The sequence below is a fragment of the Ranitomeya variabilis genome, chromosome 3 (assembly GCF_051348905.1).
Source record: "Ranitomeya variabilis isolate aRanVar5 chromosome 3, aRanVar5.hap1, whole genome shotgun sequence".
Taxonomy (NCBI): domain Eukaryota; kingdom Metazoa; phylum Chordata; class Amphibia; order Anura; family Dendrobatidae; genus Ranitomeya; species Ranitomeya variabilis.
Genome location: NC_135234.1, coordinates 319,043,353 through 319,062,085, shown reverse-complemented (window position 1 = coordinate 319,062,085; position 18,733 = coordinate 319,043,353). Strand labels below are relative to the sequence as shown.

Sequence of the window (18,733 nt, the reverse complement as noted above, 5' to 3'; positions counted from 1 at the left end):
GCCTTCAGTGTGAATGTACAATTTTCATAGTCATGAAAATACAGAAAAATCTTTAAATGAGGTGTGTCCAAACTTTTGGTCTGTACTGTATATATTTTTTTATTTTTTTACTTGCTTCAATAGTCTCCATGTGAGACTCAAAGCTGTGATCATCTGATCGCTTGCTGACCCCGGATTGTCAAGCCAACCCATTGGCAGCCCGTGATCATGTGACACGGGTGCCGATAGGAGGAGGTAATGACACAGGTCGCGTGCATGTTAAATGCCGCTGTCAGTTTGACAACGGCATTTAACATGTAAACAGCCGCGTGTAGATTGCGATTCCACCCTCAGCTGTTAGGGGCACATGTCAGCTGATCAGATCAGCTGTCGTGTGCCGAAAAAGGTGCTGGCTTATTGCCGGAGCCCGGACCAAACGGGGAGGCGTCTAATGATGGACTCTGCCCGTCATTGGACGTCAAGGGGTTAAAGCAGGCATGAGGGAAATGTTAATTGTTAATGTTTTTCTATGGTATGACTATCTGGATTGATTTTTCTCAAATTTGATATTTTTTGTAAATAAACAAAAAAAAACACATTGACCTAAATTTACCATTATCATAAATTATAATGTGCCATGAAAAAAGTCAAATCACTGGGATTTGAAGCATTTTCGCTATTGCCACATAAAATTACATTGGTCAGATTTAAAAAATTTGGCCCAGTCACTAAGGGGTTAAAGGGGTATGATCCTATCCCAACATGTAGTAGATGTAGTAATATTCACCATATATGGGACTGATGGAGATAGTGGAGAACGTTAGGTAGTTAATGGAGTAGCAGCTTTCTTTTGATTGCCACTTGAATCAATCGGGGATATAAGGCCCTCTTTCTCATCATCAATGGGTGCAATTTTGGGACCACCCCTGTAAGTTTTGCTACATCCCATTGTAGCACTGGAGGTGGTATAATCAATAAGGAGTCTTTTGAAAGTTCTAGTGTCTTTATCACTTTTTATAGAAATATATTCCCTATTTCTATCTACAGATGACTTCATATGCGCAGCAAGGCCCTGGACCCTATTCTCAACAGAGCCAGTCACCATACTATAACCAGCAGAGCCTCCACCCTCCGCAGCAGCAAACACCACCCCAAACCCAGTATTCTCAGCAGCAGTCAGCTCCTCAGTCTTACACACAGCAGCAGACTGCCTCCTCTCAGCCTCCCTCTAGCCAGCCTGTGCAGCCCACCTTCCCCCAACAGCAATCCCCATCTCCATCACCCTATACACAACAACAGCAGGGCCCCCAAGCAAGTTCACAAAGCCAGTCACCCTACACCCAGCAAACTCCACAGTATCCCACCTCCCAGCAACAAGGCTCATCCTATTCCACCTCTGGGGCACAGCAGGGAGGTGCTTATTCCCAGCAACGCTTCCCTCCACCACAGGTAAGACTGAACTCTTGTCTGTTTGGGACCATGTTAGGGTTTCTTTTTATACTTGTACCTTATTGTGGATCTGAATTTATTTTGCAGGAGCTCTCTCAGGATTCCTTTACTTCCCAGGCCTCTTCTACCCCTTCTCTGGGTTCCAGCAAAGGACAGGAGGATCTTGGCTTGGGGATGCAGCCGCGGCCCTCTAGCCTTCCAGTGAGTTCAGTTCTTCCAGATTACAAAATAGTATTTTGTTAAATACGTCCAACCATTATTGTGGACACTTGCAGCTGGAGTTTTTTATACATAGAGAACCAGACAAGCACATTGTAGGTAACCTGAGCTGTAAATTTATAACTTAATTTCTGTTCAGGGTATCGTGTAACAATGTTTGGTATTTTATTGCTTTTGTATAATATAAATAATTGTTATGCTTAACCCCTTTCTGACATCTGACGTACTATCCCGTCGAGGTGGGGTGGGCCCGTATGACCACCGACGGGATAGTACGTCATACGCGATCGGCCGCGCTCACGGGGGGAGCGCGGCCGGGTGTCAGCTGCATATCGCAGCTGACATCCGGCACTATGTGCCAGGAGCAGTCACGGACCGCCCCCGGCACATTAACCCCCGGCACACCGCGATCAAACATGATCGCGGTGTACCGGCAGTATAGGGAAGCATCGCGCAGGGAGGGGGCTCCCTGCGGGCTTCCCTGAGACCCCCGGAGCAACGCGATGTGATCGCGTTGCTCCGAGGGTCTCCTACCTCCCTCCTCGCCGCAGGTCCCGGATCCAAGATGGCTGCGGCATCCGGGTCCTGCTCAGAGCAGGCGCTGGTAAGCCTGCAGCCCTGCACAGCAGATCGCAGATCTGACAGAGTGCTGTGCACACTGTCAGATCACCGATCTGTAATGTCCCCCCCTGGGACAAAGTAAGAAAGTAAAAAAAAAAATTCTCCACGTGTGTAAAAAAAAAAAAAAAAAAATCCTAAATAAATAAAAAAAAAATATATTTATTATTCCCATAAATACTTTTCTTTACCTAAATAAAAAAAAAACAATAAAAGTACACATTTAGTATCGCCGCGTCCGTAACGACCCAACCTATAAAACTGCCCCACTAGTTAACCCCTTCAGTAAACACCGTAAGAAAAAAAAAAAAACGAAGCAAAAAACGCTTTATCATACCGCCGAACAAAAAGTGGAATAACACGCGATCAAAAAGACTGATATAAATAACCATGGTACCGCTGAAAACGTCATCTTGTCCCGCAAAAAACGAGCCGCCATACAGCATCATCAGCAAAAAAATAAAAAAAGTTATAGTCCTGAGAATAAAGCGATACTGAAATAATTATTTTTTCTATAAAATAGTTTTTATCGTATAAAAGCGCCAAAACATAAAAAAAATGATATAAATGAGATATCGCTGTAATCGTACTGACCCGACGAATAAAACTGCTTTATCAATTTTACCAAACGCGGAACGGTATAAACGCCTCCCCCAAAAGAAATTCATGAATAGCTGGTTTTTGATCACTCTGCCTCACAAAAATCGGAATAAAAAGCGATCAAAAAATGTCACGTGTCCGAAAATGTTACCAATAAAGACGTCAACTCGTCCCGCAAAAAACAAGATCTCACATGACTCTGTGGACTCAAATATGGAATAATAATCTTTATAATAATAATAATCTTTATTTTTATATAGCGCTAACATATTCCGCTAAAAATTATAGCTCTCAAAATGTGGTAACGCAAAAAATATTTTTTGCAATGAAAAGCGTCTTTCAGTGTGTGATGGCTGCAAATCATAAAAATCCGCTAAAAAACCCGCTATAAAGGTAAATCAAACCCCCCTTCATCACCCCCTTAGTTAGGGAAAAAGAAAAAAATTAAAAAATGTATTTATTTCCATTTTCCCATTAGGGTTAGGGCTAGAGTTAGGGTTAGGGTGAGGGCTAGGGTTGGGGCTAGGGTTAGGGCTAGGGTTAGGGTTGGGGCTAGGGTTAGGGCTAGGGTTGGGGCTAGGGTTAGGGTTGGGGCTAGGGTTAGGGTTAGTGTTACGGCTAGTGTTAGGGCTAGTGATAGGGCTAGGGTTGGGGCTACAGTTAGGGTTGGGGCTAAAGATAGGGTTAGGGTTTGGATTACATTTACGGTTGGGAATAGGGTTGGGTGTGTCTGGGTTAGAGGAGTGGTTAGGGTTACTGTTGGGATTAGGGTAAGGGGTGTGTTTGGATTAGGGTTTCAGTTACAATTGGGGGGTTTCCACTGGTTAGGCACATCAGGGGCTCTCCAAACGGGACATGGCATCCGATCTGAATTCCAGCCAATTCTGCGTTGAAAAAGGAAAACAGTGCTCCGTCCCTTCAGAGCTCTCCCGTGTGCCCAAACAGGGGTTTACCCCAACATATGGGGTATCAGCGTACTCAGGACAAATTGGACATCATCTTTTGGGGTCCAATTTATCCTGATACCCTTGTGAAAATACAAAACTGGGGGCTAAAAAATCATTTTTGTGAAAAAAAAAAAGAATTTTTATTATCACGGCTCTGCGTTATAAACTGTAGTGAAACACTTGGGGGTTCAAAGCTCTCAAAACACATCTAGATAAGTTCCTTAGGGGGCCTACTTTCCAAAATGGTGTCACTTGTGGGGGTTTTTAATGTTTAGGCACATCAAGGGCTCTGCAAACGCAACATGGCATCCCATCTTAATTCCAGTCAATTTTGCATTGAAAAGTAAAATAGCGCTCCTTCCCTTCCGAGCTCTGCTATGCGCCCAAACAGTGGTTTACCCCCACATATGGGGTATCGTCGTACTCAGGACAAATTGCACAACAACTTTTGTGGTCTAATTTCTTCTCTTACCCTTGGGGAAATAAAAAAAATGGGGGCAAAAAGATCATTTTTGTGAAAAAATATGATTTTTTTATTTTTACGGCTCTGCATTATAAACTTCTGTGAAGCACTTGTTGGGTCAAAGTGCTCAACACACATCTAGATAAGTTCCTTAAGGGGTCTACTTTCCAAAATGGTGTCACTTGTGGGGGGTTTCAATGTTCAGGCACATCAGGGGCTCTCCAAACGCAACATGGCGTCCCATCTCAATTCCAGTCAATTTTGCATTGAAAAGTCAAATGGCGCTCCTTCCCTTCCAAGCTCTGCCCTGCGCCCAAACAATGGTTTACACCCACACATGGGGTATCTGCGTACTCAGGACAAATTGCACAACAATTTTTGGGGTCCAATTTCTTCTCTTACCCTTGGGAAAATAAAAAATTGGGGGTGAAAAGATCATTTTTGTGAAAAAATATGATTTTTTATTTTTACGGCTCTGCATTATAAACTTCTGTGAAGCACTTGTTGGGTCAAAGTGCTCACCACACATCTAGATAAGTTCCTTAGGGGTCTACTTTCCAAAATAGTGTCACTTGTGGGGGGTTTCAATGTTTAGGCACATCAGGGGCTCTCCAAATGCAACATGGCGTCCCATCTCAATTCCAGTCAATTTTGCATTGAAAAGTCAAATGGCGCTCCTTTCCTTCAGAGCTCTGCCATGCGCCCAAACAGTGGTTTACCCCCACATATGGGGTATCAGCGTACTCAGGAGAAAATAGACCCCAAAATTTGTTGTACAATTTGTCCTGTTACCCTTGGTAAAATAAAACAAATTGGAGCTGAAATAAATTTTGTGTGAAAAAAAGTTAAATGTTCATTTTTATTTAAACATTCCAAAAATTCCTGTGAAACACCTGAAGGGTTAATAAACTTCTTGAAAGTGGTTTTGAGTACCTTGAGAGGTGCAGTTTTTAGAATGGTGTCACACTTGGGTATTTTCTATCATATAGACCCCTCAAAATGACTTCAAATGAGATGTGGTCCCTAAAAAAAAAATGGTGTTGTAAAAATGAGAAATTGCTGGTCAACTTTTAACCCTTATAACTCCGTCACAAAAAAAAATTTTGGTTCCAAAATTGTGCTGATGTAAAGTAGACATGTGGGAAATGTTACTTATTAAGTATTTTGCGTGACATATGTCTGTGATTTAAGGGCATAAAAATTCAAAGTTGGAAAATTGCGAAATTTTCGCCAAATATTCATTTTTTTCACAAATAAACGCAAGTTATATTGAAGAAATTTTACCACTATCATGAAGTACAATATGTCACGAGAAATAATGTCAGAATCTCCAAGATCCGTTGAAGCGTTCCAGAGTTATAACCTCATAAAGGGACAGTGGTCAGAATTGTAAATATTGGCCCGGTCATTAACGTGCAAACCACCCTTGGGGGTGAAGGGGTTAATGGTACATTACTCTATTCTATATTTGATTTGTATGATATTTTGTTATTCTTTTTCACCTTCAATAAAACAAGATTTATTTAGAAAAAAAAGATAAAGCCAGATGTTCACATTTAAAGAACTTGTAGAACTTGTCAAAGATTTCGATTTTAGCCATAAACTATGATTTAAAAAAAAAAAAAAAAAAGCAAAACAGGCAGGTAGTTACTCGTCTGTTCCAAGTCCTGCTGAGTTTCAGCTGTTCCATGTCAAGGGAACAGCTTTTTTTCCTGGCTGCTCTGTCGACACGGCATTACTTTACATCAGAAGTCCTAATCCATCGGCAGGACAGAATGGAAGAGAAGCTGCTGTTCTCAACGTGACCTTAACGGAAGCTGCTGAATCACTGGCAAGAGTGGTCTGTCCTGGTAGAGAGCGACACAGCAACTTACCTGCCTGTTAGTTCTTAGGCCTGTAGTAAAACAAAAAAGTTCCATTTAAAGGGGTTATCCAGGACTGTCAGGTCCGATAACGCTATTAAACTGCAGATATGAGGTTAATTTGCAGGTGAAGGTGCCTGGCTGCAGTACTAAAAAGAGCGTTACCCAGGTGAACATGAACTTTAATTTCTCGTGGTGCTGCCAGTTTTCAGGTGTGCCCGGAGCAATTGGTTACTCACCGCACTGGAGTGGTGACAGTAAGCTCACCCCGGCACTGACTGACAGCCAGCTTTGCAGTGCATCAGTGCAGTGTTGGCTGTGCCACTCTGTGTTCTGATCGGTGACTGTAAATGCTCCATGCATGCCTGATTGAAAGCCAATGGCTCTTAGGAATTTTATGGTTCATTTTCTCCCAGGTGCTGCTCTTTAAGTACAATCGTTACACCGATGTCTCTACCTTGTGCCAGTCATTACACTGGTTACCCATCTACTCCAGAATCTAGTACAAACGTATTACCCTCACCCACAAAGCACTCCATGGCTCAGCACCACCCTACATCTCCTCCCTGGTCTCAGTCTACCAAACTATCAGTGCTCTCCGCTCCGCTAATGACCTCAGGTTAGCATCCTCAATAATCAGAACCTCCCACTCCCGTCTCCAAGACTTTTCACGTGCTGCGCCGATTCTTTGGAATGCACTACCCAGGTTAATACTATTAATCCCCAATCCCCACAGTTTTAAGCGTGCTCTAAAAACACATTTGTTCAGACTGGCCTACCGCCTCAACCCATTAACCTAACTATCCCTGTGTGGCCCATTGAAAATTTTTACCATAATCAGGTTCCTCACATCATGTTCTCATATATTTCATGCAGTTAATAGCCCTCTGTGTCTGTACTGCTACATACTTAGGCTGATAACCGGTTCATGCAGCTTTACATGAACACCCGATCCTTACACTATGGCTGGTCCGAACAACGAAAGTAATTGTTACCATCCACCTCTCGTGTCTCCCCTTTTCCTCATAGATTGTAAGCTTGCGAGCAGGGCCCTCATTCCTATTGGTATCTGTTTTGATCTATGTGTTTGTTATGCTGTAATGTGCATTGTATGTACAAGTCCCCTCTAAAATGTAAAGTGCTGCAGAATATGATGGCGCTATAGAAATAAAATTTATTATTATTAATACTGCAGCCAGGCACCTTCATAATGCTATTACCCTGCAGATTAACACTTTATCTGCAGGCTAATATCGCTATCTGACATGACCGGTTCCATTTAGTATATGTAATTTGATTTTTTTTGCTTTTGTTAGAAGCTGTGCCACTTTCATATCCACTGTTATCCACTGTTAGTTATCATCTACTCTACATTCTCTCCCTCCCCTCTTGCCAGTTTTTCAAAAAACTTTTCTCTAATGTATAGTCTACTGAATGAGCATTCATTTGTTTTTGTTGAATGACCATTTGAGATGCTTTGTAGTCTAATTATGCTTGCTTATTTAGGGCCATCGTATTCTGCAGCACTTTTCAGACATTGTCACCACTTCCCATTGGACTCTGTATCTACATTCCACAGCAGTATGTTTTTGGGTTTCCTCCCACAATCTAAACACACAGTGAGAACAAACTCTTTTCAGTAACCATTGTAATCCTTGAGCCTTTTTACTGATAAGCTGTGTGCACACGCTGCGGATTTTGTTTTTTTGCCGTAAAAACGCATAAACGCATACATATGCATCCCATGATTTAGAATGCATTCTGCAATTTTTGTGCACATGTTGGGTTTTTTCTGTGAAAAAAACGCATAATGTTCATTAATTTTGCTGATATTTTTTTTGCGGATTTCCCACTATATTATTGCATTGGGAAATCTCCGGAAAAAACGCAAAAAAAAAAAACCGCATACGGATTTCTTACAGAAAATGTCCGGTTTTGCTCAGGAAATTTCTGCAAGAAATCCTGACGTGTGCATATATCCTTATATTGGTTAATGTAGCTGGTGTAAAAGGATAGATTGGTATGCGTTTTTAATAGACTTAGGGATGACTAGAAGATGACTAAAAGACTAGGGATGACACTACTGACAAATTCTGTTTAAGTGTCAACACACACGGTGCATAGGTATGGTAACGTTTTAGAAAGAAAGCAGCCATATGTTTAGCGCTGGACAATCTTTAAGGATAGATTGGTATGCGTTTTTAATAGACTTAAAGATTGTCCAGCGCTAAACATATGGCTGCTTTCTTTCTAAAACGTTACCATACCTATGCACCGTGTGTGTGTTGACACTTAAACAGAATTTGTCAGTAGTGTCATCCCTCGTAAGCTGTCTATATGGGCACTCGGGTCATAGGAAGCTGAATACAATGATATCTGCAATCTAATGTCTTATTCCAGAGAAATCCACGTTTTTCTTAAATCTATGAATGACCTTTTACAGACTCTGGGGAGGACATTGCCTGGAAGATAATTTTGCCTCCAGAGCTGATTGTACATGAAAAGTATGTTACCAGTGTGTCCAGGAGTGCTGTCTGCTCTCCTGATCTCACTGCAGATGTGTGTGGTTAGGGTATGTGCACACGTTGCGGATTTCTTGCAGAAATTTCCTGAAGAAAACCGGAAATTTTCTGCAAGAAATCCGCATTTTTTTTTTTGCGGTTTTTTTCCGTTTTTTTTTGCGTTTTTTTAGCATTCTGCAAGCGTAATTAGCTTGCAGAATGCTAAAGTTTTCCAAGCGATCTGTAGCATCGCTTGGAAAACTGACTGACAAGTTGGTCACACTTGTCAAACATAGCGTTTGACAAGTGTGACCAACTTGTTACTATAGATGCTGCTTTTGCAGCATCTATAGTAAAAGATAGAACGTTTAAAAATAATAAAAAAAATGCTTATACTCACCCGCAGACATCAGATCTCCTCACCGGCGTCCGTTCCTATAGCTGATGTGTGCGCGCAGGGCCTTCCATGACGTCACGGTCACGTGAGCGGTCTCGACCAATCACAGGACAGTGACGTCATTCGGCAAGGTCCTTCTCCGCACACCAGCTACAGGAACCAGCCAGCGTGCAGCACAGAGGCGGGAACACTGCGCGGGACATCGAGGGTGAGTATAGGACTGTTTTTTATTTTATTTCTTATTTTTTGACCACTTATATGGTGCCCAGTGCGTGGAGGAGAGTTTCCTCTCCTCCACCCTGGGTACCAACCGTACATAATCTGCTTACTTCCCGCATGGTGTGCACAGCCCCATGCGGGAAGTAAGCAGATCAATGGACTCCTAGGTGTGCGGAATCCCTGCAATTCCGCATTTTTAATGAACATGTTGCTTTTTTTTCCGCTATGCGATTTTTTCGCGGAAAAAATCGCAACATTTGCACAAAAAATGCGGAATACCTTGTAAATAATAGGAGGCATATGTTAGCGTTTTTTTCGCGTTTTTATCACGTTTTTATAGCGAAAAAACGCGAAAAAAACGCGAAAAATCCTGAACGTGTGCACATGGCCTCAGTGGTTATAAGGCCACGTTCTCACATTCAGTATTTGGTCAGTATTACCTCTTTATTGGTAAGCCAAAACCAGAAGTGGACAAAAAAGAAGTGGTGATGTTTGTTATACTTTTCTAGCAATCTAATGTGATTGTTATAAGACGTTCAGTAACTAAGCTCTGGAGGCAGATTCTCATGCAGATCGGTGTAGTCCCCATAGCCTGAACAGTTCATTTACATAGAAGAAAACCGTGGATTTCTCTGGAATAAGACATTGGATCATAGATATCAATGTATCATTGTATTCCGCTTCCTATAACCTACATGCCCATACAGACTGCTTAGGAGGGTTGATCCTATTGATTAACTGCCTTTAACCCTAGTGAATTCAATGTAACTAAGCTGCAATACAGTAGCAACCCATTAGCAAGTTTGGCACTATTTTTCGGAGGTGGAAGCAATGTTTTTCTAATCCTGGAAAGTCATTTGAAAGGTGAGGAACTCCCAAGGGGTAATGTATCAAAGGCTTTGTACCAGTCATTTTGCCTTAAGGCTCAAATCTTGACCCAGTACTTTTGCATTAAAATTTGTGCCCTTTCAAAATTGTCAAATTAGGGTGCAATCCCACACCTGCTCATAGCTGATATTCAGAGATGCACCAAATTTATAAAAGATATAGTTAGTCCTTCCTCAGTGTAATGAAGGCTTGTGCCAAACTAAGTAAATCTTCCCATAAAATGTCTTGCAAATCAAGGTTTTATAATCTTTTTGTAATAGTTACACTTGTTGGAAAAAAGACACAGGTCCATAAAGTTCAACTTATTTCAATAGACTAAATATTGGTTAATCATGTTGTTAAATGCCATTTGTCCTTAGAGAAACATCCAGCTGCTTTTAAAGGGAAACTTTCAGCAGGTTTTTAGACCCTTAGCTAACATAATGTGTGAAGCATCTGAAATGTTGATCATGTCTATATCTTTGTATTGGAAGCCCATTTCTCCATTTTCTAGTAATCCATTTGTGAATGTTTATATATAAATGAGCTGGCTTCTTTACCTCTTTCGGACACTGCCTTCCTCTCGGTGACTGACAGGTCACTCTTCCCTGTAATCTCTCCCGCCCAAGACCCTGCGCAGGCGTGGTCATTCCCGGAAGCGATGCTTGCGCAGATTGATAGTTTTGTCTGTCGTACATAATCAGGACCCCACTGTGTGCATAAGCCACCTTTGGGAATGACTGTGCTTGCACAAGGTCTTGGGTTTGGGAAGGAGGTCACAGGGAAGAGTCATCTGTTGGTCACTGCCAGAATGCTTGCAGCAGAAAAAGAAAGGGGGAGATAGCCTGGAGAGCTAAGTGCAGGCCAAGCTCCCTGCCATTGTGAGCTTATGTGCAGAGGCATTCATCCACGGATTTCTAAAACCAGAGAAACTGGCTTATAAAGTAAAGATAGCTATAAGCAACATTTCAGTTTATGGTCTAAAAACCTGCTGACAGTTTTCCTTTAAATGCTGATATATTGTCTGTCTGCTTTTACTAGCTCTTGTGTTGGGCTAGTGTGCAGTCTTACTGCTCTAACTGTCTAAATATCCTTTTGTCACACGTAATGTAATCTTTGGAAGATTAATGTGCTGGTAAGAGGTAGTAAGTGCAAAAACGCGCTTACCTTCAGTTTATGAATCTAATTTTTCACCGTTCTACTCTCTCCTTATAGCCTATATTACGTACTTATTTTTATAAAATGCAGGCTCATAACTGTACCCTTTATTCAAGATACCTGATTTGAAGCGTAATATGTCAATGATAACCTTGTATTTAATGTACAGAATTAATAAATAGCAAACAAGACCATGTTTTTTGTTAACTGTTAATCTGTCTTCACAGGATCTTTCTGGTTCAATTGATGACCTACCAATGGGTGCTGAGGGTGCTCTAAGTCCAGGTGTCAGCACTTCTGGGATCTCCAGCAGTCAGGGCGAACAGAGCAATCCAGCTCAGTCACCTTTCTCTCCTCATACATCACCCCACTTGCCGGGAATCAGGGGTCCCTCACCCTCCCCTGTTGGCTCTCCAGTCAGCGTGGCACCGTCTCGTTCTGGTCCACTGTCCCCGACATCTGTTCCAGGTGAGTGCCTTAGTGATCTTTGGTTTACCCATTGTATGACAGATTTGAGTATGCCTGTCTATCCCCACATATACACAAATGCCTTAATTAGTTTTTTACTTGTCTTTCACTTTCTTTAGGCTTTATTTAGTAAGCCAAATGTGGCTGCTTTTTAGCGTTTGCATTAATTCTCGGTTTAGGTATTATGACCATGTTGAGACCTTCTGAAACAACTTTGTTTGGAATTGGCTTTTCTGGTCAATGTGCTCAAAATAGGTCACCTAAATTTTATTTTATTCAATCTCTCCCAGGAACTCAGATGCCACCACGTCCTCCTAGTGGACAGTCAGATGGTTTAATTCACCCTACGATGAACCAGGCTGGTCTTGGACAAGAGAGAGGTAAAAAGTACTTTTAGTCCAGTTCACGCTTCACATAAAGCATTAGATTATTGTTAGAATATGAAATGATGTCATTGGAGGCTTGTAAAATGAAGGTAAATAGAAATGACCCCTTCAGTAAGTAGTATCATGTCTGCTTCCCACAGGGTACATGCAGAGGAATACTCAAATCCCTCAGTATGGATCTCCACAGCCTGGCCAAGCACTTTCTCCACGTCAGTCATCTGGGGGCCAGATGCATGCTGGAATGGGACCCTATCAGCAGAACTCTATGGGTAGTTATGGACCTCAGGGAGGACAATATGGTCCCCAAGGTGTGTTTTTTTATATTACAATAGCCTTGCTAAGTGAATGTAATCTTTTCTGTATTTTATTTTATTCTAAAGAGTAGAGCATTCTGCTCAAGGCAAAGAGATTAAAATTCAAGTTCTATTTTAAATTTTTTCTTTTTTCTTCACAGGGGGTTACCCCAGGCAGCCAAATTATAATACAATGGCAAATGCAGGTTATCCAGGGGCTGGCATGGCTCCTCTTGTTGCAGGTGGTCAGATGCATGGCCAAGGAGGCATGCCACAATATGGAGGGCGCATGGGCCATTCGGCAATGGGCAACCGACCATTTGGTCCAAATATGGGGAACATGCCACCACAAGTTGGAAGTGGGATGTGTCCTCCTCCTGGTATGAATCGTAAAGCACAAGAGGCAGCTGGAATGCATGGCACTGCCAACTCCATACAGAATAGGTGAGAACCGCTACCCATTTTCTTAATAAATTATTAAAGAGTTAGGTTTTGGGTCATGCTTTTTATGCATATGTTTTTTGGTTCTTCCTTATCCTAGATCACCTGGCTACCCTAACATGAATCAAGCTGGTATGATGGGAGCTGGACCTCCATATGGTCAAGGCATGAACAGTATGGCCGCAATGATGAATACACAGGGACCTCCCTATATGGGAGGCAACATGGCCAATAACTCAGGTAAGCTACAACAATATGGATGTCCTTTTATGTTGAAACTATTATCTGGGAAAAGTTGTATCCAGTGGGTGGGCTTGTTCAGAAATTGACAGTCCTTGCCTAAGACTGCATGCAGAAATGGAAATAACCTATAAACCTGACCCACAACTGTTTATTGATCACATGGTACAATAATAAAATCAGAAAAGGAAAATATTCCTTAACGGGTTAAAATTACATAAGTGAGGGTAGAAAATGATCAATTTACATACAACATATAGCACATGACAATAGTCTATTGAATGGTAAGTGCTGCCAAGAATAGGCAAATGTATGAAAAGTTACTCAAATTGATTACAGTGCAACACAACTGTTCCAGACTTTATGGTATAGTGTCATGAAATGTCAGAATTAGATGACCAGTAGGTTTAATGAATTATATAGCCATAAGTGCATCCACAGTCATGGCTGAAAGTGATGGTATTGTTACAGAAATTGAATAATGTTTTGTTATACATGTTTATTTCCTTTGTGTGTATTGTAACAAAAAAAAGGCAAATTGGACATAATTTCCCACACAACCCCAAAAATGGGCCAGACAAAGTTGTCACCTTTCCAAAATTGTGGGTAAACAACTGTTTCAAGCATGTGGTGATCGTTCAAACTCACCTGTGCCAAGTCGCAGATGTGGGTAATATGAAAATCACACCTGAAGCCAAAAAGGAGAGAAGTTGGCTCAATCTTTACATTGTGTTTGTGTGTGTGCATTGTGCACTAAACATGGAGAACAGAAAGGAGAGAACGGTCTGAGGACTTGTAACCTTTACATTGATGATATTGTACAACAATTTTGGTTCTCAAGTCCATCTCCAGAGATCTTGATGTTCCTTTGCCCATGATGCACAACATAATCAAGACCTTTTCACACCATGGCACTGTAGCTAATCTCCCTGGACAGCAGAGAAAATTTGATGAAAGGTTGCAATGCATGATGGTCTTTATGGTGGATTAACAGCCCCAAACAAGTTCCTAAGGCTACTTTCACACATCAGGTTTTCAGTGTCAGGCTAAATCCGGCTAATTTTCAAAAAACCGGATCAGGCGAATGTTGCCGCCGGATCAGGTTTTTTTCCCATAGACTTGCATTAGTGCCGGATTGCACCGGATGACATTGCGTTTCGTCCGGTTTTCGCCGGATCCGGCAAATCTGCCGCTTCCGGATTCTTGAAAAAACGTCCATTGCAATGTTTTTTGTCTCCGGCGAAAAAGCCTGAAGCGAGTAAGCCTAAATCCTTCAAGAAAAGAGTCTTGTGGACAGATGAGACCAAGATGAAGCTTTTTGGTAAAATGCATCATTTTACTGGTTACTGAAAACGGGACGAGGCCTACCAAGAAAAGAACACAGGATCTGCAGTCAAATATGGTGGAAATTCAAAATGGCTTAGGGTTGTTTTGCTGCCTCTAGCACTGGGTGCCTTGACAATTGTGCAAGGTATCTTGAAATATGAAGATTTCCAAAGGATTTTTGTTTTTGGTTGCAATATTGTAGTGTCCATTGAAAGAAAAGCTGGGTTTGTGCCCTAGATCATAGGTCTTCCATCAGGACAATGCAAGTAGAGGAACTGCGGAGACACCATCACGTGTTTCTCAACGCAGGCAGTGAATAGCCAGGCCTTTCCCCGGGAAGGAACAACCAAGGGAAGGGCAGCATCCAATAAAGGAAAACATCCAATAAAGGAAAACCACCTATGCCAAGCATGGTATCCATCCACAGACAGCTGTTTCGGGGTTTTTGCCCCTCATCAGTGTGGAGTAGGAAACTGGCTATCAGGAGCAGTGCCTAGTTTTGGTCTCCACGAGGTCAATCATCCGTGCCTTTATATTTCCATCAGGACAATGACCCCAAAAATACTTCAAGAAACACTGAGAAATGGATGAAAACAAAGCGCTGGAGAGTTCTAAAATGGCCAGCAAGAAGTCTGGATCTAAATACCATTGAACACCTGTAGGGAGATCTTAATTTTGATGTTGGGCGATGGTACCCTTTAAAGGGAACCTGTCACCCCGTTTTTTCCGTATGAGATAAAAATACAATTAAATAGGGCCTGAGCTGTGCATTACAATAGTGTATTTTGTGGACCCTGATTTCCCCACCTATGCTGCCGAAATATGTTACCAAAGTAGCCGTTTTGGGCTGTCACTCACGCTGGTCTGGTCGGATGGGCGTGGTGACATCGCTGTTTCTTCCCCCAGATCTTGCTTATTTTTCCGTTGGTGGCGTAGTGGTTTGCGCATGCCCAAGTGCCGAATACACTGCATAGGTGAGGAAAAAGAGCGCGATCTGCGCTATTCCCCTGGTGATCGGTGGGGGCGGCCATCTTCCTGTGGCCGCGCGTGCGCAGATGGAGCGCTCTGCTGCCCGGGGCTTCAGGAAAATGGCCACGGGATGCCGCGCGCAGATGGAGATCGCGGTGGCCATTTTCCTGAAGCCGAGATGCGAACTCTGCTTCAGGAAAATGGCTGCCGCGATCTCCATCTGCGCACGCGCGGCATCCCGCGGCCATTTTCCTGAAGCCCCGGGCAGCAGAGCGCTCGATCTGCGCACGCGCGGCCACAGGAAGATGGCCGCCCCCACTGATCACCAGGGGAGTAGCGCAGATCGCACTATTTTCCCTCCCCTGTGCAGTGGATTCGGCACTTGGGCATGCGCAAACCACTACGCCACCAATGGAAAAATAAGCAAGATCTGGGGGAAGAAACAGCGATGTCACCTCGCCCATCTGACCAGACCAGCCTGATTGACAGGCGAAAACGGCTACTTTGCTAACGTATTTCGGCAGCATAGGTGGGGAATCGGGGTCCACAAAATACACTATTGTAACGCACAGCTCAGGCCCTATTTAACAGTATTTTTATCTCATACTGAAAAAACGGGGTGACAGGTTCCCTTTAAATAGGAGAGACCTTGAGCAGTTTGCAAAAGATTGGTCCAAAATTCCAGTTGAGAGGTGTAAGAAGCTTGTTGATGGTTATAGGAAGGAATTGATTGAAGTTATGTATTCCAAAGAGGGTGCAACTAAATATTAAGCTGAGGATTCCAACAATTTTTGTCCTGCTCATTTTTGTGGCTTTGTGTGAAATTATGTCAAGTTTGCGGGTTTTTTTGTGGCGGTCCAATACATATACTCTCTCTCTCTCTCTCTCTCTCTCTCTCTCTCTCTCTCTCTCTCTCTCTCTCTCTCTCTCTCTCTCTCTCTCTCTCTCTCTCTCTCACTCTCACACTCACACTCACACTCACACTCTCTCTCTCTCTCTTTCGGCCATGACTATATGTAGTAGAAATATCTATTAGTCAGCAAATCTGATAAATGTGTGTGATACTGCAAATGGTTAGATATCCCTAAAGTAGATGCAGAAATGACCATGTAAATGTGCACCTTCAAACATATATGCAGAAAATATTTTGAATATATCAAAAAGTAGTTGAATCCTAGTTGTGTAACCATGTAGTATAAAGTGGCAAGTGCAATGAGAAAAAACAAATGTATTAATCATATCAAAACTTGTTTGAGTGCATATATACCTAGGTTGATGTGACTTGGTCATAACAAACATATGCATCCACAAATTTATAATAATAAAGGCTGACAAGATAATAAACCCCACGATATGATTTTCCCAACTCGTGTTTCGCCCACAACTTACCCGAGGGAAGTGACACTTTACCGTAATGTCTGGAAAAGTTCTATTGCATTGTAATCAATTTGAATAACTATTCATATTTTCACTATTATACATTTGGTTACTCTTGGCAGCACTTACCATTCAATAGACTACTGTCATGTACTATATGGTGTATGTAAACTGATAATTTTCTAACCACACCTATGTAATTTCATTCCTCTAAGGAATGTGTTCCCTTTCTGACTTTGCTATTACTATAGTACCAGGTAATCAATAACCTTTTTAATTTTATGAAATATTTACAGTTGTGGTCATGTGTATAGGTTATTTCCAGTGGATACACATGTGTTTATTGAATTTTGCATATGTCTAATGCAGTAATTGATGTCAATCACTGAAGAGGACCACCCACTGGACTCGTATGGATATAAACAGCAGGGATTTGAGTGAATAAGATGGAAGATATACTGAATCTTTTCCAACAATTCTAAATATCCTTCTTCTTAACACCATTCTGTCCACAAATCGAATGTCATGTAAAATGTGACGGGTTCCCTTTTTACTGTGCTGGTTTAAAATTAAGTATGGTGATATCTTTGACAGGCATGGCTGGTAGCCCAGAACTTATGGGACTTTCAGATGTTAAATTGACCCCAACTCCTAAGATGAATAATAAAGCAGATGGAACACCAAAAACGGAGACCAAATCAAAGGTACTTTGGATGTGCAAATAGTAGAAAAATCTTTTTACTTACAGATTCTCACCCCTCCATCCTCCTTTCATCACCCCAAACTACTTAAATTTGCAGGTAGCACTGTCAAAGACTAGGCCAGCAATATCTTTGCATGATCTGTCTTTTACTGGGAAATTAGCATTTTAATTGATATATGCAGATGAGGCTGCAGAGCTTTTTGTAGAAGTGAAGCCATGGTCACTCTAGCCTCTGTCCCCACCAGTGCAGTTTCGTCCTGCTTGATTGGTGGCCTCCGTGCTGTGTGATATCAAGCAAATGAGCAGTCATCTAGGTTAGAGGTGGCTCTGGGCGTGGCATAAAACTGGAGTGACAGGGGCTGGAAATTGATCATAGGCATTTTCATATCAATTAACTGGCTGATTATACACGCACACACCTCCACTCACGTGTGTAATATATATACATGTCCATCTATACACTATCAAAAAACAAAATACACACACACACGCATTCACACACTCATATACACACACACACACACACTCACTCACTCACTCACTCACACACACTCACTCATATATATGTACACACACACACACACACACACACACACACATTCACACATTCACACATTTTTTATATTATGAAATAGTTATAGGGCCTTCAGCAGACCACTGGCTGCCATAAGTCACCCATCAAATGACTGTGTTAGTAGCGTCATTGAAATGTGTATATTCGGAGAAAAAAGGCAGGCACCAAATAAACAGGGATTAACTTAAGGTGTACCAATAACTATGGTGGACTGCATGTCTGAAAAGTAACTGTTATACTACTCACCTGAGGGGTGTCCGCAATCCGCAAATACGTTCTTGACGGTGCACCACAAAAACAAGCTTCAGTTGTTTTTGCGGCCCCATTGATTTTCAATGGGGCCATGTCCGTAAGCCGTGAAAAATATATTGAGCAGGCTCGATATTTTTTCACGGCTGTAAATACTTCCATACGGTGCTCCAACAAACTTATGCAGCCCATTTTTGCGGCCCCATAGAAATCTATTGGGGCTACAAAAGCACAGCGGCAAGAAGCCTAATAGTTAGTTTTCAGTTCTTCTAGGTCGGGTTGGGGGCTGATATACAGCATTATAGAATGTTGGATATCAGCCCTGAAAGGTGATGGCTGTAACTCATATCAGGTGAACCTGGTGACAGGTTCCCTTTAAATGGTAACTTGGTTAGACAGTTCAGATAAGTGAAACCTGTGTAATGGAT

At 42.1% G+C, this 18,733-nt stretch overlaps 1 protein-coding gene across 2 annotated transcripts in view; it reads left to right on the top strand.

Annotated features, from left to right (window-relative positions):
* The window catches only part of ARID1A (AT-rich interaction domain 1A), a 183,857-nt gene that overhangs the window by 112,321 nt on the left and 52,803 nt on the right, over positions 1-18,733 (top strand). For both annotated transcript variants that reach the window (XM_077295708.1, XM_077295707.1), the window contains exons 3-10: positions 1,027-1,428; positions 1,516-1,629; positions 11,507-11,747; positions 12,038-12,127; positions 12,274-12,441; positions 12,588-12,870; positions 12,968-13,107; positions 17,374-17,483. In XM_077295708.1, coding sequence (XP_077151823.1) covers positions 1,027-1,428; positions 1,516-1,629; positions 11,507-11,747; positions 12,038-12,127; positions 12,274-12,441; positions 12,588-12,870; positions 12,968-13,107; positions 17,374-17,483 — 1,548 coding nt within the window. The remainder of the gene's footprint in view (positions 1-1,026; positions 1,429-1,515; positions 1,630-11,506; positions 11,748-12,037; positions 12,128-12,273; positions 12,442-12,587; positions 12,871-12,967; positions 13,108-17,373; positions 17,484-18,733) is intronic.